We start from the raw sequence: 23,679 nt of genomic DNA on the forward strand, positions 1-23,679 counted from the left end.
AGACCAGCCAGCTGACTCCACTCCCACTAATCCCCGGCTGTGCAGACAGACCCTATGTTAGCTGCCGAGGGCTGACAGTGAGGCTCAGTGGCGAGGGCACTCAACTAGACTGGGAATGAAGGGGAGAGGGGGAAATTAAAGGCGCCACCACACTGGCGACCTACGGCACCACCCCTGTCTGCGGAGCTGCGGGCTCATGCAGCGGGCCGCCCCAGCAGCCAGGTCTATGCGGTGGAGAGGGGGGCTCGCCTTGTTCCCTCCCCGTGGTGGGGGCGCCGCAGCTCCGGGGCGGGCGGCTGCGCGTAGGCTGTGCTGGGAGGGTGCCGGGCCGCTGTGGGCGGGCTCCGGCCGCCCAGAATTCCGCGACACGCGCTAGCGCTGCACCCCGCGCGCCGAACCCCGCCCGCCGGGAGCCAGCAGCACGAGGCCCACCAGTGCCCAAGCCACACGCGTCTCGCGGGACGGAGCACCCGCCGGAAGGCCCGAGGCGGAAGCAATCGCTTCCGGGGCAAAGGGGCCGCGGCAAGATGGCGTCTCCCATGGAGCTGAGCTGCTGGGGAGGAGACTGGGGGCTGCCGTCCGTGCACAGGGAGTCCTTGATTGTCATGGTAACGGCTGGCGGGGGGCGACCCAATCAGCTCGCGGGAGGTGGGGCGGGGAAGTAGCTCGCGCCCGATCGGCTCGCGGACCGGGATGGCCCCGGCTGGCGCCGCGCTGGGGGGGCGGTCGGGAGGCTCTGCGGGGCGGCGCCGCTGCAGCTGCTGCCGGGCGCGGAGTCCTAGTTCTCGTCTCAGTTTCTGCGGAGCCGGCTGCCGGTCTGCCTGGGGCGATGGCAAACGGCCCCAGCTCCCGTGGCGGCGCGGCCCCCGGCTAGAGCCCCTCGGCCGCTGATGGGAGCTGCGGGGCGCCGCGCTGCGGGAAATCCGATCCCCGGGCTGTGGCCGTTGAAATAACTCCGGGAAGCGGTTCCCTTCCACCACGGGCCTGTGTTCGGACCTTTGTTACGGCTCATGCAGCCTGCCGGTTCCCTGATGCGGAATGGCGCGTTATTTATACCTCGCCTGGGACTCTGTTTGGGCTACAGGAAAGCGATGCTACAGCTTCCCTGGCAGGTACTATAGGCAGAGACGAGCAAAAAGCCCATTAATTGAAGTGTAGCAACATTATTGTTCACGTCTGTGTCTCGGTGATTGCTCAGTAGGGAAAATTATTTCTTTAAACCTAAATGACGGCCTGAGGAGTTTACAACCTAAAATACTAATCCTGATAGCCGATCTGCTTTAGTGGACTTTTACACCCTTGCAGAGCTGCCCTGAAGTCATTGAGCCTGCACAGGGGAGCTGGCGTGGTCAGGAGGTAGGGAATTGCTGCCATGTCTTTTCCTGTTTAGTCTCTAGAGCCCATAGTAATGCTTGGTCACATAATTCCAAGGTCTTTCTACAACATAGAGTTAACTTGGATACCTATGTGTTTGCAGTATGGCACTGATGTCAGGACATTATTCTTAACTCCTAGTTTCCTAGAAACGTTCTGACATTTAAAAATTATTCTAGCTGACCACCACTGCCTGAAACTGCCTAAACCAACCCTTTTGCAGTTAATATAAGTACAAGTTACAGCAAGAAATTCTAACTCTTAGCACAAAAAGATTAATAATGTTAGTCATCTATTTGTTAAAAAGTACACTGAATGTGCATAAAGAAAGTGAGATCGTGAACCATTAACAACATGGCTACCCAGAAGTGCTCTAGCTTAGTGATATCAATTCTTAAAAAGATCACTTTTTTTTTTTTAAATGCTGACTAGAATTTTTAATGCAATGTTTATTGCAGGCTTATGCCAGTTTTTCTGGTGCGCCAGTGAAAGTGAATGCTATTGATAACTCATGGAGAGCTCCAAAAGGTACTTGCTTTTGTAACTTTTTTTCCTGTACACACTAGCCATTTTACAAATGAACGCCTGAGTTTGCAAATAATTGTATGTACATGCCAAACTTTTACACATGTGAGTAATCTATTTGACGTCAGTGAGACTACTCACATTAATGAAATTAAGCATGCATGAAAATGTGTTTACAATATCAAGCCTGAAAATTGTATGACAGTAAAGTGCTATCCAGAGGGTATAAATAGTATGTCCTGGATCACTATGTAAATTTGATACAACTGACAATCAACAAAACACTGAAACTGACTATACCTATAGTTTTGTCAAACACACACAGTAAACAAATTGAATCAGAAAAAAATTAAAATTTTCTAATTTTTCAGCACAGTATAGCTAGAGGTAATTTGTAAAAATAGTAGCCACAGAACTTTCAAATGGAAATTAGATTATCAAGTTACCAGTGTTCCTTTAAATTAGGTGTAACTTGGTTAGAAGATGAGTGTAAACGTCAAGAAGTATAATTTGCACCAATCTGAATGTGCAAAACCATGATGAATTTACACAAAGGTGAATCAAAAGGATGGTGTATGAGGAAATACAACTAAGAGGTGGGTTTAAGATAATATGCTAGGGAGGCCTTTATTTTGGACCCTCCTGCTAGTTTATTTCCTTCATCATTGGTATGTAAATCGCACTCCTTTTGCACAGGCTCTGGAAACCAAATCAGTGCAAGTTAAACTAATTTGCCACTGCTACCTGTCATATGATTAGCTTGTGTATCACTTATATCCACATAGAACTTGGCCCCTTATGACTTGTAGGGCAAAATTCATCCCTGGTATATCTCTTTGATTTCTATGAATTACATCAGGATCTAATTTAACATATATGCTCATAAATTCTGTATTTTTTAACAAGTTAAATATAAGGAAAGAGCATTTTAAATTCAACTAATTCTCCAAAACTCTGGTTCAATAATACAGTCTTATTTACTTGTATTATGGTAGCAGCTAAAGACCCAACCAAATCTAGTCCCATTGTGGTAGGTACTGTACAAATATAATATAAGATAGACTCTGTGGGCCAGTGGTCCCCAAATATCTTAAGGTCATGCCCCCCCTTTCCTATAAATGTAATCTGTGTGCATCCCGCTGGGAGCCGGGGCTGGAGCTGCGGCTGGGGCCATGGTCGGGAGCGTAACTGCGGCTGGCAGCAGAGCTGCAGCCGGGAGCAGAGCCGTGGCTGGGAGTGGGGCCGTGGCCAGGCCACAGTCGTGGCCAGAAGCCAAAGCTGGGGCCTCAGCTGGGGGCAGGGCTGGGGGCAGAGCCGGAGTGGAACTGGGTGGCGCTCCGTCCCCACCTGGCTGGAGCTGTGTCCAGGGCCGAGAGCAGAGCAACAGCTGGGAGTTGGGGCCTTTGCTGGGGGCAGGTCTGGGTCCGGAGCCAGAGCAGAGCTGAGGGCAGAACAGGGCTGGGTGGCTCTTCCTCCCTGCCCTCCCAAAGGGGCTGGCCTGGGCCTTACCATGCCCCCTGGAATGTTTCTCCACACCCCCCCACGGGGGGCACACCCCACAGTTTGGGGACCACTGCTGTAGGCTGTCCCAAAGAGTTTACAATCTTAAACCCCAATCCTGCCATCTGGTGTGTTCAGGTGGACCCTCACACCATTGTGAGGAGTCCCACTGAAGTCAATGAGGTTCCATAAGGGTGCAGGGATCTGCCTACTCAGATCAGATTGTGGCTCTAGTTTAAGGCAAGACATAACTGGGGTTTAAAACAAATGCGGGAGAAAGATGGGAGAATGGGCTAACGGACTAGTTGTATGTACAAGTTATAGGTTTACTGGCTGAAATTTTCAAATAGGTATCTACAGTTAGGTACCTAAAAAGTAGCCTGCTTTTCAAAAGTGCCCAGCGTATCCTATTGACTTCAGTCTGACTGTGATGTGGCCCTGTCTTTGTTTGGATTCTTTTTCATGCTAACTATGGCCCTGATTCTGGAAACACATGCACGACCGTAATGAAGTTCTTTGTTGTGTAAAGCTAAGCACTTGTATCAGTAGGATTAGGGCCCATTTCAAATTCAATTAAAAGTGTCCCATGTAAATTCTGTTGACAGTATAATTTTCACTTCTTAGGAGATGTGCCAGTGTTGATATCAGAAGACACAGTTATTACTCAGCCAGCAAAAATACTAAACTTCCTAAGAAAACAGGTAGGTCTCTAACTTGCTAAAGAGAAATGTTGGGTTTAGTTCAGTTTAATTTAATTTGCAACTTGTTTTTTTCTCTGTCATGTAATATTTCTGCCTGTGTCACAATATTTATCTGTAAATATCCATACAGATGGTTTCTAATAACATGAAGCCCGATTCTGCTACTCTTACTTGCGTAGAGTAGCACTAGGTCACTTCATTGTGACTACTCATAAGTAATTGTCTCTCAAGTATGAGTAAGGGTGGCAGAGTGTGGACCATGGTTAGCTGTTTAAGCAGGGCTAACTTTAACCCTTCTAAGGTTTAAATATAAAACAAACCACAAAAGCTTCATTGAGCAGGTTGACCCAGCCTGAGTTGTGTATGAAGGGTTCAAATAGCTAATCTTTCTCTAATGTTGCTGGTTTTTATAGATCACATTTTTATGTCATGTTTTTTACATAACTGGATTACTCTAACAGAAATGTTTATTTTACTTTAAAACCTCTATTATTTTTAATCTGCTGTGGGGATTTTTTGGATAGCAAAACAAAGAAAATCTGGAATCGTTTTTCGTGATGCACATTTTGGCAATGTACAGTTTTACTCTTGATGAGCAACATCTAGAATGTTAAGTAATCTGCAAAGGGTGGGAGTTGGTTTGTACAGTTTTTCCATCTTTATAATGTAGGAAGAGGGCCTAAAATGGTATTGTCTCTTTTTTTTCCCCCTGCTTTGTTTTTACATCAGAAATTCAGTTCCTGTCTAGCCTGGAAGAGTCTCTGATGACTGGAAAGTTAGTGATATTATGACATCAGAAGAATTAAGAGAGTGAAAACTGAGAATTGGAGCTGGGAAAGGATTTTTAATCACACTGTTTAACACATATTTAACCCAAGAATTTTAAACATCAGTGACTAAGGAACCTCTTGGAGAAAAGACATCGGTTAGAGATTCAATACTTCTCTCTTTCCAATCAAGGTGTGAGAACTAACAATATGCATCCTCTGAGATATCCCAGAGGTCTTCCACAAAACTGGGAAGAAAACCATTAACACTCCCAGTATATCTACACTTGTCTCTTTTTGACAAAACAAACGTCCAAATCTTCTTTACACAGTGTAAAGACTGAAAAAGTAGGTACAAGACCCATTTTAAAAAAATCTGTTGCAGGTCATCTTTTAAAAGGAACAAATATGTACCTGCATAAATTTGTGTGTATCTATCTTCTCGTTCTTTGAGAAGTTTCTCACTTCTGCTCTAGAAACCAGGAATGGTACAGAATAGTCTATACACATATCCACTTCTCTTTTCTTTCCTTGGGCAGTGAACTACAAGGCTAAACACCAAGGGTCAGATTCTGATCTCAGCTAACTTAAATGGATTTGATTTGTTGACTTCAGTAGAATTACTCAAATTTATGCTGGTGTAATTGAATCTAGAATTTGATCTATGGTACCTTCAGGACTCAGACAGTGTTTACATTTCTAAAAGGATAACTTTGAAAAATAACAAATAAAAGAGTGTTTTGGTTTACTCTCTGTACATCTCCATATGTGCATGAGGCTTTACAGAAAACTGAGAGAGCTATCTACCGGAGGAGTTCAGTACAGTATTGGGACCTGAGTAATACTTTTTGCATCTGTTTCACTCTGCTGCTGCTTGGAAAGCAGTTAAAGGCAGGCTATTTTTCTGGGCCTTCCTCTCCAGTGGAGGCTGAGGATACTGGGAGCAGTAGAGAGGTTGGGCATGGAGAGGTTTAGCACAGAGGGTATGGATGATTAAAGGAAGAAAATTTCAGTAGGTATACATTTTCCATTCTTAGATTGCAGGACTTAAAATTATTTTGGTTACTTGACCTGCTTAATAACTGTTTAGCTCTACAGAAGCCACCAGTTGTGGGACTTCTTTTCTGTGTGAGCATTTTCATGTGACACTGTGTGTGTGTGTTGCATGTGTGTTTTTTAACTTGACAGAAATACAATGCTGATTATGAACTATCTGCAAAACAAGGAGCTGACACACTGGCCTACATTGCACTACTTGAAGAAAAACTGCTTCCTGCTGTGGTAAGCATTTACAAACATAGAATGATGGTCAAGATAAAATGTGATCAATAATTAAATATTGCCCAGTGTGAGACATTTCAAAGGAACTTGGTTTTCAGAGAGAGGGGGTGATGAACGCTTTCAGACACTGAATGGAGCAGGCTATACGTTATTCGTAAATACTTGTATCTGTGAAGGTGTTAGGCAGCATGCATTGCTCCAAATGGATTCTTATGGGAGATGGTCATTGGTGTTGATTGTGTAGACGCAGCCATCACACCACAGTTGTGGCTGCAACTTGCTTCCTTTTTTTAAGCCCAATTTTGACAGTACTTCTATCTGCTTCCAAAAATCTGGGGGGCAAGGTATCTCTGAGACACTCTTTTTAAAATGAGTTATACCTATTTTTCCTTTATTTTCTTTCTAAATGCAACATTTTGAGAGAAACTGTGTCATAAAAACAATTTATAGTAATGTGACATTTGGGGGATCACCCAGACCAGTAAGGGGTTCTGTCACTATCTATCCTGTAACCGTGGGGTTCCTTAATGCTGTGCTGTTATGTCTCAGATCGCTGACACCAATAGCCTGCCCATAAGCACAAGGTCTCACCCTGGCTTCTGCCAGCCTAGTTATTCACTGGAGGTGACACCAGTGGCCCTTCCAGTCCTGAGTGTCCTAAATCCGTTCTCTCTAAGTTCTTAAGTACCAGACCATTCCCCTCTGGTTTATTGCTCTTGAAGACATGAACCAGGGCAGGTAGTGACAGAACCCCTTACTGGTGTGCGTGGTTCCCCAATGTGTCAAATAGAAATTTCAGATGTGTTTTATTTAGTACTCCTGAATGAGATCTGGCATGCCTGATTATTTTTGATAATGTCAGGGGCATAACTGTGGAGTTCTTTTTAATGGATTTTTGGAACTTCTCAAGGTATGCTGGTATAAAGATGTCCTGACAGAGTCTGTAAATGCCCTCAGTTGAACTGCCCAAGTTTAAGAGAACTTACACATGTGCCTCTTGAGATTTGATTTAAAGACTGTTTTGTCATATGTTCTATTAAATAACCTGTGTTCCCTGTACATTACATCTAGTATTGTCATAAAATATCTTTGTATCAGAAAGCAAAATAACTATCCTTAGCAAGCTTTCATGCGATATAGATTTTTCTTTTCCCTCTAAAGACATCTAGGGAAATTCTCAGATGAAAACTACTTTAAGATACCCATTTAGAGCCTGAACTGTATCAGTTGTATTTAAACATGAGTCTTGTACTTGTTTAAAAATGTAAAAGCCTACACATTCAAAGTTAAGGTTCTCTAACAACCTTTACCCTGACTCTATTCATATCCATGTTCTAACAGTCCACCAGTAGCCTCCATACCTCGATCACATCTAACATAGGCCACAAGCCCACACCAACATACTGTGAATTACAGTAAAGATGTAGAACTCTGTAGCTGCTTGCATTACCTCTATATTGGAGTTGTATGACTTTGGCTCCAGTTTATACTGGAAACCATTACCTACCATGCTACAGGTCTACCAAATTTCACATACTGGTGCTGATTCTAACCTAGCCTCTTCACCTTCATCTACTTCCTGAGAGCAATAAACACCAATATCTCCTTCATCCCACTTAGTTCTGTAACTGTCTCAAACCCATCCCCTCATTTTGTTCCTCATTATAAGAACAGCCATACTGGGTGAGACCAAAGGTCCATCAAGCCCAGTATCCTGTCCTCTGACAGTGGCCAATGGCAGGTGCCCCAAAGGGAATGAACAGACAGGTTATCATCAAGTGATCCATGCCCTGTCACCCAATCCCAGCTTTTGGCAAACAGAGGCTAGGGGCACCATTCCTGCCCATCCTGACTAATAGCCATTGATGGACCTATCTTCCATGAATCTATCTAGCTCCCTTTTGAACCTCATTATAGTATTGGCTTTCACGATACCCTTTGGCAAGGAGTTCCAGAGTTTGAGAGTGCTTTGCATGAAAAAATACTTTCTTGTGTTTGTTTTAAATCTGCTACCTATTAATTTCATTTGGTGGCCCCTTGTTCTTATATTATGAGAAGGAATAAATAACACTTCCTTATTTACTTTCTCTATACCACTCATGATTTTATAGACCCCTATCATATCCCCCCTTAGTCGCCTCTTCTCAAAGCTGAAAAGTCCCAGTCTTATTATTCTCTCCTCATACATAAGCCATTCTATACCCCTAATCATTTTTGCTGCCCTTTTCTGAACCTTTTCTAATTCCAATACACCTCTACCCCGATATAATGCAGTCCTCAGGAGCCAAAAAATCTTAACGCATTATTGGTGAAACCGCGTTATGTTGAACTTGCTATGGAGGGCCGGGTAGGGGAAGGCTGTGCCTCCCCAAACAGCCTGGCCCCGCCCCGTATCCTACCCCCACCTACTTCCTGCCCCCTGACTGACCCCTCAGAACCCCCAACCCATCCAACCCCCCTGACCGTTTCCCCCCCCCCGCCCCCGAGATCCTCTGCCCCTTATCCAACCCCCTGGCCCCAGCACGGCCCTCTTAACACGCCGCTCTGAGCAGCATGTCAGAGCCAGACACACTGCCACCATAGGCGCCAACTCCGGGACTGGAGCACCCACGGAGAAAAATTGCAGTTCCCTGCCCCCCACCCCCACCCCCTGCTCCGCCTCAGCCTCCTCCCCTGAGCGCGCTGCTGCCACTCTGCTTCTCCCCCCTCCCTCCCAGGCTTGCGCAAGCCTGGGAGGGATTGGGGAGGAGGGGAAATGCTTTACCGTGTTATATCCGAATTCGTGTTATATCGGATCACGTTATATCAGGTTGTAGGTGTATATCTTCTTTGAGATGGGGCGACCACATCTGCATGCAGTATTCAAGGTGTGGGCGTACCATGGATTTATATAGAGGCAATACGATATTTTCGGTCTTATTATCTATCCTTTTCTTGATGATTCCCAACATTCTGTTCGCTTTTTTGACTGCTGCTGCACATTGAGTGGATGATTTCAGAGAACTGTCCAGAATGACTCCAAGATCTTTCTTGAGTGATAACAGCTAATTTAGACCCCATTATTATATGTATATAGTTAGGATTATGTTTTCCAATGAGCATTACTTTGCATTTCTCAACATTAAATTTCATCTGTCATTTTGTTACCCGGTTTTGTGAGATTCCCCTTGTAGCTCTTCACAGTCTGGGACTTAACTATCTTGAGTAGTTTTGTATCATCTGCAAATTTTGCTACCTTACTGTTTACCTCTTTTTCCAAATCGTTTATGAATGTTAAATATTGAAGGATATAGTGTGTGATAGTGATATAAACTTTTCCTATGACATTGACACTGCACCATAAGATGAGTGAATGATCTATAGGATCAGTCGTCGATTTATTTAGAATCTTTGCTTTGAATGTTATGCATTATCTACAATGTCCTAATGTCTTAATTTAATAGGAGCATAGTTACAGCCTTAAACTGTATCTTAATGCCTTGTGTGTGGGAATATAATTTAGTAAGGCGCCTGCTTGCTTTTTTTAATACTATAATTCCTATTATTTGTGTAACAGAGAACCTTACACAGTCTTTATAAAGAGAAGCATAATGTTTTCATTAGAATTCCTATTAACTCTTGTTCATGTTCTTCACTGTGTTGATACAGCTGCACACATTCTGGGTCGAGGCTGAAAATTACTGTACTGTGACAAAGCCGTGGTTTGCTTCAAGGATTCCATTTCCATTGAGTTTATATCTACCTGGGAAGATGTCCAGGGAAGCACTTAACAGGATCCTGCTGATGAGGGGAGAGCCTCCACTATACAGTTTGAGTGAAGTAGAAGCACAGGTATGCTTTGCTTTATGAGTAACTTAGGTCACAAATTGGTACTGACAAGGGGAAGAGCTGAAATGGAGACTTATGTTGTGTAACGATAAATGCTGTTCTGCATACTAGTCTTCCCACTTTTTATTGCTCTTAGGTCAATTTTTCTCTTGTTAGATATACAGAGATGCCAAGGAGTGTCTAAATCTTCTATCAAACAGATTGGGAACATCTCAGTTTTTCTTTGGAAATATGTGAGTGTAAACCTTTTTATGATTGATAGTCATCTCACATAGTGCATGCTCTAACATTATTGATTAATTGCAAGAATGTCTCATGCTGCTCCAAAATAGATTCAGGTTTAACATTTATCTTTGGAGGTAAGATCTGAAGAGAAATGTATGTTATAAACAACATAGTACTTTAGTGTCAGTCTGTTCAGACAGGGGTCTTGGTGAACCAAAGATTATAATTTTTCACTAAAACCTTCAGTGCTTTCTCCACTTATTTATATGTCTTTTGCTGGTGATGGCCACTGCTTGAACAAAATAATTAAAACCAGGCCCATCCACTTTAAGTGTAGCAAACTCCCAATTTTGGCCACATCATGCTGCCTCAATCCCCAAGTGTGGAAGGCCCTAAATACAGTAGACCCACAGGAGGTCTACTGTGCAGGTGGATATCCCATGTGTGCTCGCTCAGCAGCTCTCTCCAAAGTGGTTCTGGGGGATTTGGAAGCATGAAAAGGGAAGGGCAGAGGTGTGTTGGTTATCTAAATCGATGCAGTGATCCCCCCACACTTGGTCAACTGCTGCCTATTTCTAGTTACGGGCTGTAGTGCTGGATGTACTAGTGCTTTGTGGCCTGTGAGCAGATTCTGTTTCCCTGCCTAAAGTTTGTTTACTTGGTCTCTGCACAGGAGACTAGACTGTTCCAGAGGTGGTGCAAGAAATCGTTTGTAATGTGACTTGAACGCCTACCATATATGGAAGCAGGGCTGAATTTTAATTCTGAAATTATGCTGCTTGAGCTTGTAAGGCCCTCTCAAATTCAGAAGCTCTAAAGTCAGTAGAAGTCCACTCAGCTGATGGTGTGATGAAGTCCCAGAATAATTGGTTAAATTGTGCTTTGCATTTTTTTTGGTGTGTGCTCAGAAAGTGCTTTATGGCGTACTGCACTGTTAATGTTTTGTCTGGTTTTTTTTATTCTCGTTAGGCCTACAACCTTAGATGCCTTTGTATTTGGTTTTCTTGCACCTCTTTATAAAGTGCGCTTCCCTAGAGTCCAATTACAAGAGCACTTGAAACAGCTTTCCAACCTGTGTCGCTTCTGTGATGACATCCTGAGTGGCTACTTTAGACTTAATGTTACAGGTAAGCCATGTTTGTTTTTCTTCTTTAACATGGATACTATATTCAAAAGAAGGATGCCTCTTTCCATTGGATGCCAAATTGAAACTATATTAGTCAGTTACAAAGCTACAACTTTGGCCTATGGCTTTTCATGTTGCCGGTGTGGAGAAGAAATTAAGTCATGATCAGTTCTCAAGTTGTATAGTAGGATAAAGTAATGCTTGAACATGGAGTGACAACAGCACTTGTTTAACATTTTAAAGTAGCTTCTCCTGCCCCTTATCGTATATTATTTGGAAATGGGAACAAATCTACATTTGTTTTTCTGATATATGAAACTGAGAAACTTGATTGTTCCTCTTCATCTTTGTTCCCTCAGCCTAAACAGACATCTCCTTTTGGGTTAAGAGGATAACTTAAATCTATATGGCTAAATTTAGTGGTCCTTAAATTGCGCAGGTCTCCCACTGAAATCGGGGAGGTTTTGCTCAATAAAGTATGACAGCACTTGGTCCTTATTTACCAATTTTTCCTCCTGTATTTAGAATCTGTCCCTTCACAGTCAGATTTCTGTTCCTTTTCTAGAAAACAATCTACCAGTGTAAGCCACACCGAGACCTGTAGTGTGGGTCTTTATCCCTCCTCTAGTGACTAGATCATGTAAGAGGTTTGAGTTTGCTACTGCTTCCCAGCCAATGGATCTGGTCCTTTAACTCAAGCAGTAAAGTTTCATACTTTTAGATCCAGAGATCCCAGGTTCAGTCCTGCAGATGACACAACCTGAGGCATCAGTGCACCAGCATTTCATGTTAAGATGTAGATATAAGAACACTACTGACAAAAACTCAAAAAGCCAGACTGATATTAACTCTTCTGATTTGCCCACTGATAGCGTGTGTGTGTTGTGGGAGAGGTTTCCCTTTCTTTGGAAGGCCAAGGGAAGGGATAGAAGGCATGGAATATATCTGGGAAGGAAACAGGTACTCTTGCATTACAGTAGATAAAGGGTTACTAATGTCAGTTGCACAAGAATAAACCTGTCTAGTCAGTCTAGAAATCCTACATAAAATATCTAATGACCTGCCAAAATCAAATGGCTGTGGAATGGGGAAAGGAGAAGAGGTGAGTGCATAACTTCTTAATCACTTTGGACAAGTTAAGATTACCATTGCATTTTGAAGGCTAAGGGCTTGTCTACACCAGAGGTTCTCAACCTTTTTCTTTCTGAGCCCTCCCTCCCCTCTTTCCCTCCCCCAACGTGCTATAAAAACTCCATGGCCCACCTGTGCCGCAATAACTGGTTTTCTGCATATAAAAGCCAGGGCCAGCATTAGGGGTAGCAACCAGGGCAATTGCCTGGGGCCCCACACCACAGGAGCTCCACCAAAGGTACATTGCTCAAGCTTCAGCTTAAGCCCTGGCTGGTGGGACTCAGGGCCCTGGGCTTCAGCCCCCTGCAGTGGGGCTTCAGCTTTCTACCCTGGGCCCCAGCGAGTCTAATACTGGCCCTGCTAGGTGCCCCCCCTGAAACCTGCTCTTGGTCCCCCAGGGGTCCCCGTACCCATGATTGAGAACCAGTGGTCTATACTACTGCTTAAGTTGATGTAAATTATGTCACTCAGGAGTGTGAAAAAACTGCTCCCCTGAGTGACGTAACGTACATCGACTTAAGCGGTGTTTACAATGCACTATGTTGGCGGGAGATGCTCTCTTACCCGCATAGCTTCCTCCTCTTGTTGAGTTGAGTAAATACGTTGATGGGACAGTGCTCTCCTGTTGACGTAATGAATCTTCACCAGACATACGATGCAGCAGTGCCGATTTAGCATGGTAGTGAAGACAAGCCCTAAGTATTTGATTATTGCAGATTTTGCTTATGGCTTTAACTTTGCTGTCAAACCTCTGTGCAAATGGCCCTTCTGTCTTCTTTATGGCTAGATGGAGTGGGGAGAAGAATCACAATTTTTTTGAGTTGGGGGGAGGGGGAGGATGGATCCTGAAACTTTCTTTTGTTGTTGTAACATGAGGGCATGGTTTTTAAAGGGTTGAGAACCACTTAATGCTTCCCTTTAAAGCATGTCAAGATTAGCAGGATGTACCTATATCTACACAGAAGTTCAGGATTTCAGTTTGGAAACAAAAGGCTACAACATTGTCTGCAATACAAAGTGTTTCTTTATTAAAGACCTGTTCAATGTTCCCTCTAATTTTTGACAGGCTGTGTGCACAAAAAATTTCTTCTGTGCAAATTTTTGAAGCAGAGTTCAGATTTGTGCACTATGAGGCAAATGCACCCAAGCGAGTAAAATGTTATACATTTAAAAGTTTTAATTTGCAGTTTGTGATGATAATAGTTTTACACCATGTTATTTTATAAATGTCATTTTTAAATACTTAGAAAAAGGAAATTTAACCTCCTTTCCCTTTCCTCCCCTTGCCAGCTAGTAGAATCTGGCTGTGTTGATAGATGGCGGGCGAACAATGTCAAAAGTCACCTGTAAATGATATTTCGGCCTGGCTCCGATGTAGTGTTTCATTTTTTGTGCACACATGTGCGCGGGATTTAGGACCTGTGTGCGTGTGCACAGCTTGGAGGGAACAGTGGACCTGTTTATAGGGGTGAAAAACTGCATGATCTTTCTGTCCAAAAAAGCTTTGCAAGAGACTTGTGAAGCTCTTCTAAATTTCTTTCCATCTTCATCTTTCTGCTTTGATGCTTTAGGCGTCTCTCCGTCTGGACAGGATACCGTAGATGCAAATCTACAGAAACTCACACAGCTTGTAAATAAGGAATCCAACTTGATTGAAAAGGTTATTTTTCTTCAGTCTTTATTTTCCATTAGTTCTTGTGACTTCATTGTTGTTCCCAGCTATTCTTGCATATTGGGGCCTGGTCTACGCTACAGAGTTATGTCAATGTAAGGTAGCTTATGTTGCGCTAACTCTGTAAGCATCTATACTAAAATGTAGCTCCCACCGATGTAACTCACCCACTACCCCGACTTACAAACTCCACCTCTGCGACAGGTGTAGCGCTTAAATCGATGTAGTTAGGAACAGTGGACCTGTTTATAGGGGTGAAAAACTGCATGATCTTTCTGTCCAAAAAAGCTTTGCAAGAGACTTGTGAAGCTCTTCTAAATTTCTTTCCATCTTCATCTTTCTGCTTTGATGCTTTAGGCAGACACTGCATTGCATATATCGACTGTTGCTGCCTTTCAGCAGCTGTCCCACAATTTCCCACACTCACAGTTAAAGTAGTGTAAGTGCTCCAAGTGAGGATGCACACCGCTGACACAAGGAGCGTAGTGTGGATGTGTAAAACCAATTCTATTACTGTGGTGGCTGTGTGTCGATGTAAATTAGGTTGACTTAATTTTGTAGTGTAAACTTGCCCTAAATAATCATTGTAACTTTACAATGCAAATTTTTTCTTTCCTTGTTTCTTTGCTAAGGAGTTAATTTACATAAAAAACATGAACATAATGTCATAATTCAAAATAAACCAGTAACAAATTCTTCTGCTTCCTGAGGTAACTGTTTCATTGTTTTCAAAGCAGTACTGTTGACAAAGGAAATGCAGTGTGCTCAAATGTTGAAGGATAACACAACATATTAATAGGAGTATGTATTATTTGTGTTGCAGTAGCACTTGCAAGCCACATTCCTGGATCAAGGCCCCATTGTGCTAGTCACTGTACACACATGTAAAATACACAATCCCTGCCTCAAATCTTGTCCTCTTCCAAAGGCTTATGTCAGCAATTTTCTTTTGAATAAATGCTGGTAACTAGCAGAATTTGGTTAACCATGTCCCTATGAATAATCCAGACTTCTCCCTAAATAAGGAATTGGTAATGAGAGAGGCAGTTTTTCACTCTTAGGCCTGCAGTTCAGATAATCCATCGGAATTAGAGACCAAAAGTCCTTCCCATGTAACTGTTCAGGGCCTTGTGTGAATTGTCTTGGCAATCTAGAGATGACCACATCATCAGATCTGCTGCAATCTGACACTACCCCTTTTGTTATGGTTTCTGTTCTCACCACTTAAATCGGCAACTGACAAAGTTTTTTCATGGTGTCCCCTAAGATGTGGAACTTGCTCTGGACATCCATTTAAGCCCTTTCCTTTCGGTTCGAAGACTGGTTTGAAGACCAAAGAGTCTTCTATGTAACTACTTGTCATCCCCTGTCTAGGAACATTCCTTATTTCCCCTACTCACTCTGTATTTTTAATTCTACGTTTGTTCCTTCTAATGCTTGTTGGGTTTTTTGTTTTTTTTTAGTTAATGGGTCAGTCAGAAGTTCTCAGGTCTGTCCTGTACTTGGTAAAGGGCGCTTGTTTCCATGGCTGTCTGTCAGAACCTTTCATAAGCACTAAATTACTGGGGACAATATTTGAGGACACTAAGCATATTAATTCACTAAAAGATGCCACCCAGATGTGACTAAAAATAATATTCAGAGAAAAATGTCAATGTATAAAATGGTTTGTTCATGAATAATGTGGAGCGTTTCCTGCATTAGGTAGTGATTGTAGCATATTTGCTGAACTTTATGCACTGTTCTATGTGGAGTGTTTCAAATTCCATTTATTTCTTCTGGGAAGTTAAAATCCTTTTATTCAGAAATTGATTTTAACATGTCTTTGAAAAGATCTTATCATGCTCTTTTAGCAATATATTTTATAAATCATTAGCTAACTGAAATTCCCCCTACTCCTCTGCAGCACTTCTGAAATTAAAGGCTACACTTCTCAAAGGTGCTGAATGCTGCTTCAGGTGCTGAGCAGATTAATGCACCAGTTGAATTTGGCAGCTTTATGACTTTTGATCCAACAGAATTTGGCTGTCATAAAACTGATACTTAGGCTTCCTTGGAGAAGGTGAGCCACAGCAGTCCTTCAATGCTCTCAGTTAGATGATTCAAGGAAGAGCCCACATAACTGTCCCACCTCTTATGTGCCATGGTATAAATAGACATCTAAGCACAAGCAGGAGTTTAGGGATGAGAGAGGAACCAAAGCATCCTTTATGACCAGGGCTGAGAGCAGAAATAGCAGGGTGAGACCACTCACACAAACATTCATGACTGGAACCCAGTATGCAGGCTCTTGGCATGCGTCTGTGTTCTTCTGTACACCAAATTCAGCTTCCATTTTGTTTCCTGCAGATGGACGATAACCTTCGTAAGAGTCCTCAACATCCCCCTCGGAAGCTGACAACACTCAAACTTAGTGCAACAGAAGATGAAAGCAGTTCATTGAATCGCTTGTCGCCCTGACAGCCTGTGTTGCCATGTATGTGTGTTTGCCTTCAAGTAATCTGAACTTCACAGTAATTCTTTACATAAATGTGGTCTGACAAGGGGATGAATCACCTAATATGGTATAAAACATCCCATGCTGTCTGTTCCTATCGGAAAATTTATAGTCTAGTGAACTAACACTAAGTTGAGGATAGAGTGAATCCTTAAACAATGTACTGTATGAAATTGCCTTAACTTCTGGAGATTTCTGCCTTTTAGGCTAGCACATTTGTTGACTAAGATTTCATTTTACTTTTAAGATTTTTTGGTTTTACTGTAACCATGTTATAGCTTGATCAGGTTGCTATACACTAGTGTAGCTACTTAATCACCACTTCTTGCATTTTTCTAGATTTTAGCAGACTACCAAATTCAGTTCTAAAATGGGAAAGCAATGAAAGATTATCTTTGATGGCAGACAAGAACTGAATAGCAATGAGGGATGCTGGCCATTTGTTAATGTGCTTTCACAAATAATGTATTGTGTATGTATTATATTTTAAGAGTATGTATTTTTTAAAAGTCACATTGCACTGCTAGGAGGCACAGTGACCAAATGTACTAAACATCACCTCTGAACCTTTATTGAGATCTGGCCTTAGTCAAACAAGTTTCATCAGCCTGCTGGATAGCCATGCTACAAAATCATAGCACAAACTATAATATAGAAAGATTGCCAGTGTTGGTTCAACAAAGGCAAAAGACCAGACTAGCTGGTCTGGACTGAAGTGCATTGGTTAGGGTTGTGAGAAGAGGCTTGCACAGGCCTTTCTACTTTATACTGCTGGCCAGTCTCTAACCAGTCATCAGTGTCTCACTTTTATAAGCACTATCATTCACCCAAAAACTAAAACAAAAGCCATCTAATCTTATTCCTTGATCATCAAGTCCTTGAGAGTGTCGCATTGCAAATTCTTCATTGAATTGTTAAAGGAGATGCACATGTAATTATGTTTCCTCTTAGCAGCACTGTCAGTTCTAGAAATCTAAATAATTCTGAAATTTTGGTATGTTGACAGATGCTTTATTAATGATATCATCAGATTACTAAAGATGCTCAGCCAAAATGGGAGCTGCTTTTTGTCAAGTGTTAATTCAAGATTTCATCTTAGAGAGCGATGATGCAGACGAGTATATGTGCAAGATTACTACTAGCTTTATTTGACAAGTCAATCTAAGAAGTCTCTTGACATTTTTTCTCTCAACTTTTCCAACGTTCAGTATATGTAGATAAACTATTTATACAGACAAGACTGTGGATTGTGTAAATACTTTACTTTATCAGCAAGGAATGTAATCTTAACTTTAACATATCTTGTTATTTATAATAAAATGTGTCTCCAGTGGACACGTGGAAATAAACTTTGTTACATGCTACTTCTAGAATGTTTTAGCAATTTGAGACATACTGAAACCACACACAATAATTGAATAAAATAACTTTCATGTACATCCCTAGGGTTGTCAAATGTTTTGAAAATTTTTACTGTCTGCATCTTGACGGGATTTAGAATGAGATCATGTTGCATAATTTCTCCAAAGTTCTTTCATAATCTAACAAACATGTAATTGTGAAGAAAAGTATGACTTAGTAAGTCTGTTTTGTGAATATGTATGTTTGCCCTTTAAAACTGTATTTTGTAAAATAGTTGAACTCTTGCTTTGAGATTAAAGGGGTTTTTGAAGCACTTATCCAGAACTAAAAGTTTGTGTTAGAGGCAAAGTTTCCTATGGAAGCGTTTGCATATGATCTAAGAGACACTGCTACAGAGTAATGAAAGGGAAGCTTAGTTTGCAGTTGGTAGAATAAAAGAGATCACAATAGGTGGATTTGTATATTACATTTGTTTACATTTAAATTATAAGCTTTTGAATAATTTAGTTTTTTTATATTAAATATATATATGATCAAGACTCCTCCAATCTGATTAAATCTGAGTACTGTTTGTTGTTGTTGTTGTTGTCCCTTTGGTCAGACTGGAATCAAGCCCCATTTAGTCTTAATTTACCAATTAGTTAATATTAATATTAAGGGTTTTTATTTAGTGACTACTCATGCCAGTCAGTGGCCAATCGTTGTTAAATTTTTTGTGCAGACCAATATTTAAGCAATGTAACTCAAATGTAAAAACTTTATGTGGAAATCTTTACCTCTGGTATGAAGACAGACATCAGATTACATGTGCGCTACACTTAGGTGGTGGGCAGAGTTTGATGAATCCGTTGTGTCATTCAGTGATTGCCCCAGGCGCTGTCTGAGAATGAAAATGAGTGGGCTTGTGAAGTATGTATAGGTCCTCTTTAAAAATAAAAATAAGGCAAACTTTTCTGTAGCTTTCTCTGTTCTAATTGCGGGGACATCTGTAATACCCTAAAGAAATAGGATGAGAAGTATAAAGAATGAGCTGCTGTAAATGTACATATTTAAGGCTTCAAAGGCTAACTTTTAAAATGGTCTTTATTTATTTTTGCTGCAAATCTTAGTGGAATATAGTATGTTCTTATAAATTGCATTTTTATAAAGTTACAGCACATATGCCAAAATGGCTTAGAATTGTATTAAGAAAACCGCTACAATTATGATTTCTGGTTAAAATAGTTTTTCAGACTCTCAAAATATGTACCTCTCTTACTCAACATTACTATTATTTTTGCCATTCCAGTGGGAACCATTTATGGTGTGTTTCTCATACATAATATCAATAGATTTTTTTTCTGTTATATATTTAAAACCTTGTTGCTATAGATCAAATACTCTTTACTGATCTAAGCTATTGAAAGAGCTGTTAAACACACTGGCCTTGTCTACGCCATATTACTTAATGACCTGTTAGATTTAGAATGTACTGAGTAGACCCCAGTTTATCAAAGCACTTAAGCGTGTACTTAAAAGCTAAGCCTGTGGCTAAGTGCTTTGCTGAATTGGGGCCCTAGATTACAATCCTGCAAGGTGCTAAGCAACTCCTGTGAGGTGCTGGATTCTCTCAGCACTCACTGACCCGTCTCATAGAAGTGCTGAGAATGCTGCAGTATTGAACCCTTGATCATAAAGGCTGGAATTGATGCAGAGCAGGTTTAGGCCTAGACACTTAGGCTGAGCCTAATTGCAACAAGCGCTAAAAAACTTAAATTGCTCAATCACATTTTCTCACTTGACAATGAAAAATCCATGTAAAGAACTGACGGCCTTAGGCCTGTACTTATTTTCCTCTCCTTCTTATGTAATAATGTACTCTATCAGGACTGTGTGGGCACAAGAATTGTATCCAGTTTTATAAAGAGTATTTAAGGTTAAGCACAGATGTCATTCATGTGTGTTTGGACATTCTGCAATTGTCACCATTTTAAGAGCGAACTGTCTATCGTTACTGTTAGGTGTCATTTAAAAACTAACCAAAAAGAGTTTACCGAAGAATCTTGCACTCCATTGCCTTTATAAACACATCTTCCAATAAACAACTTTGGTAAAAGATTTCCCTGTGGCACCATTTATTCTTTTGCATATTCAATCACTGCTACCCTGTTGGTTTAAATCCTAACCATCGAATATAATCAGTGTTTTATAATCTTGAAGTTATGTATGTGGCTGTGGGTGCTTTTACACCACTGTCTGTATACATAAATATTCCTTTTCTCCTAATTAAGCCAACATTGAATGAGAGGGTAGAGAAATCAACTGCCTTGTGTGTCAAGAATGTTCATTTAAGTAGAAACAACAAGGAGTCCGGTGTCACCTTAAAGACTAACAGATTTATTTGAGCATAAGCTTTCGTGGGTAAAAACCTCATTTCTTCAGATGTTTTTACCCACAAAAGCTTATGCTCAAATAAATCTGTTAGTCTTTAAGGTACCACCCGACTCCTTATTGTTTTTGTGGATACAGACTAACACGACTACCCCCTGATACTTGAAATTTAAGTAGAAACAGCCTTCCTTTTAAGCATTCTATATTCAGTTTAAAGTGGTCAAATTATTTTGACATGGGTGGTGAGGTAGTTTGCAGGTATTTTTGCTGCCAGACTTTCCACTGTAACATTTAATGCTTGACATTTCCAGTGCACTGCAAACATTGTCGGATCATTACAACCCCCCTGAGCCCAATGTGTAAATGTTATCCCCATTTTTATAAACGAGGGAGACTTGATCCACAGCAAAGTTGTGACTTACCCAGAGCAAATCTAAAATAAAGGTGGTGGTGGTCCAGCTTTATCTTACGCCCTCCTGCGTTGCTTTTCCTCATTCTTTTTGTTAAACAAGCAAACCGGCCATTTATGATTACTACTCACTTGTTTGAACAATCATTTATCAGCTGATTTAGTTGCTTGGCAGGTTACTGTTGTGGAATTACTATGTAGATGCAATTAAGTTAGGGACTGACATTTTCTACTTAAAGAATAGAAAAATTTTCTTACCTAGGCTGTAAATATTCCTCCCTTCCCAATAGACAATGTCAGTTTATAGTGACCCTACCAGTTAACTGTTCTCTACTTTTTGTAATATGATGTTTGTGTTTCCTTGGCATTTTCCTACTCTGAAACATCTCTTGTTTGGATGGTTATTTCTGAATAAAGGTGTTTGGCTTCTCTCTCTCTCGTCCCTTCCCCCCTTCTTTTATCTTGAGTAAATCTCTTTCTTTCCATTACAGCAAGGCTCTTGTTCACTCCTAGCTTATAAATAATTTGAGTTGGAGAGCTATGGCATGCAAGACTGGGATGCTAACAAGAAGCTGTCTAGTTTTCATGTGGTAGTGTCCATAGAGAATAAACAAAAAATATTTTTTGTCGGGGGACACCTTCCTCAATTCCTTAATCAGATTGGGGTGCATATGAGAGGAACTTCTCTCTTCACCTTGGCTTCTCTCATTACAGTTTGCATTTAATTCTGAATATGGTGAGGTGAGGCCAGGCGAATCATTATAAATGCTTTTACATGTGAGTTCCAGTGTTAGGGTCCAGGCTTGACGGGGGGATGGTTGGAGAGTATAGTGTTAGTCTTATGAGACTTTCCCCTGTTTTGTCTACAGTTTTGTTATTCTAGCAGAACATAGCTGGTGTTGTAGAGACAAGACTGAGACCTCGAATTGGACTCTGTATTGAGTGGGGAGCCAGTGAGCGCCAGGATGGTATGCTCACAAAAATCATGTGTTGTTTAATAGGTAGGATGTTGCATATTGTACCAGATGGAGATTTTACAAAGGTGTGCAGCTACTCCCTAGATATGAGTTCCAGTAATTGGGGAGGTGTTGAATGCAGGGGGGGGGCGGGGTCTGCTGTCATGGCTATTTGGGAATCAGACAGCACTGAAGATCCAAAAGATTGTGGATTTATTTAAGGCCTTGTCTACACTACCATGTTTTGTTGCCAAAACTGCCATTTATCAACCCAAACAGTGACTGCTTACACACTGCGAGGCGACTTTTGTCATGGGAAAATGCCTGGTTTTAGCGACAAAATACATCCACCCTCATGAGAGATTTAAGTCTTTTTCCTCATATTTTCATTGACAACATGCAAGTGTAGACACCACACTTCATTTCAGTGTCTTAATTGGCCTCCAGGAGGTGTCCTACTGTACCTATCCTGACCACTCTGGTCAGCAGTTTGAACTCCACTGCCCTGAAGCCGGTAAACAACCATCCATCCCTCCTCCCTAGAAGCCCCAGGAATTTTTGAAATTCCATCTCCTGTTTGCTCAGCGTGGAGAGGTCTCATTGCATCCTCCCAGGTGACCATGGCGGATTATCACAGTAAATCCTCTCCTGCTTGGAGCACAGCAGAGCTTTTGAATCTGATCAGTATATGGGGAGAAGAGGCTGTGCAGTCCCAGCTGCTCTTGAGCCATATGAATTGGGATACCTACAGGCACATTTCTCAAGGCTTGTGCGAAAAGTGCTGTGATCGGGACATGCTGCAGTGCAAAGATAAAGGTCCTGAGGCAGGTGTACCATAAGGTGAGGGAGGCAAACCATTGCTCCGGTGCTTCACCTAAGACCTGCCAGTTCTATAAGGAGCTGGATGCTATCCTCTGTGATGACCCCACCTCCATCCCCAAGAGCCCCATGGGTGCTTCAGAGGGAATGTAGGCAGCAGAAGGAGTACCTAATCCAGAGGACCAAGTTATTGATGAAGAGGTGGAGTTAGAGAAGGGTGTGCAGCTCCTGGTGGGATCACCCAGTGGGGCAGGCAGCCACGAACTGTTCTCCACTCCGGAGGGGTCTAGCCAGTCTCAGCAGTTGCTCTCCGGGAAGCAAGAAGCAGGAGGTGAGACCCCTGATAAGTGGCTGTGGCTTGTGTAGTGCGGAGGTGGGTTCAGGGTATAGAAATGTGGGAGGCTGGCTGTGTTTCTGTGAGCTGGACATTTCCCTGTGTAGCTAATCAGTACAGTGGAACAGGGTGTTGATGCATATCAAGATCTCATGGAAATTCTCCAGAGAGATCTCTAAGAAAGTTTCCTGGAGGTACTCAGTAATCCTCTGCCAAAGGTTCCATGGCAGAGCAGCTTTGTTCCTTCCCCCATCGTAGGAAACTTTCCTGCGCTGTTTGGCAATCACTTGTGCAGGGACCAAAGCGGCACATAGGCGAGCAGCATAGGGAGCAGGGCGGAAGCCACAAACATGGAGTAGATGTACCCTCATTTCTCTGCTTATCCTTAGCAGTGAGATGTCTACTAGAATTACCCCCACCTGTGGAAAAGTGTGGGAGAATTTTAGAATTTGTTCCCTAGAGTGCTGCACCATGACCCTTGCAAAGAGTGTGTGCTCTTTTCCCCATGTAGAGATGCTCCCCCCACCACCATTCCCACAAGCTGCCACCAACATTCACCATGATTTGAGTGTTCACAGAGACATGTGCCTGGCTAGGGTCAGCGAGAGAGTGCTGGCAATGTTGCAAAAGGTGTATTTAACAGAAATGTTTCAATGCTGTGTGTGAATTTAACAATCCTGCTTCTGTACATTGTCCCCTGTGCTTCACTAGACGTGGCCTTCAGGAACACCCCACGTACCCCGGCCGAGCGTCTCCCCCAGATAATAAAGCGCCCAAGACACAGCAAAAAAGACATGTTCTG

General features: G+C 42.0%; 1 protein-coding gene across 6 annotated transcripts in view; it reads left to right on the forward strand.

The window, feature by feature from the left end:
* Positions 1-325: 325 nt before the first annotated feature.
* The window catches only part of MTX3 (metaxin 3), a 35,178-nt gene continuing 11,824 nt past the window's right edge, over positions 326-23,679 (forward strand). The window contains exons 1-10 of one of the 6 annotated variants that reach the window (XM_077816976.1): positions 848-1,112; positions 1,833-1,902; positions 4,024-4,100; positions 6,056-6,148; positions 9,797-9,979; positions 10,133-10,209; positions 11,171-11,328; positions 14,030-14,118; positions 16,480-16,606; positions 17,634-18,941. In XM_077816976.1, the coding sequence (XP_077673102.1) occupies positions 1,011-1,112; positions 1,833-1,902; positions 4,024-4,100; positions 6,056-6,148; positions 9,797-9,979; positions 10,133-10,209; positions 11,171-11,328; positions 14,030-14,118; positions 16,480-16,590 (960 nt within the window). In that variant the 5' untranslated portion in view covers positions 848-1,010 and the 3' untranslated portion in view covers positions 16,591-16,606; positions 17,634-18,941. Of the gene's footprint in view, positions 609-846; positions 1,113-1,832; positions 1,903-4,023; positions 4,101-6,055; positions 6,149-9,796; positions 9,980-10,132; positions 10,210-11,170; positions 11,329-14,029; positions 14,119-16,479; positions 18,942-23,679 lie in introns of those variants that run through there. The other 5 variants (XM_077816980.1, XM_077816977.1, XM_077816975.1 and 2 more) reach the window with 5 other exon arrangements.

The sequence above is a fragment of the Eretmochelys imbricata genome, chromosome 5 (assembly GCF_965152235.1).
Source record: "Eretmochelys imbricata isolate rEreImb1 chromosome 5, rEreImb1.hap1, whole genome shotgun sequence".
Lineage (NCBI taxonomy): Eukaryota > Metazoa > Chordata > Testudines > Cheloniidae > Eretmochelys > Eretmochelys imbricata.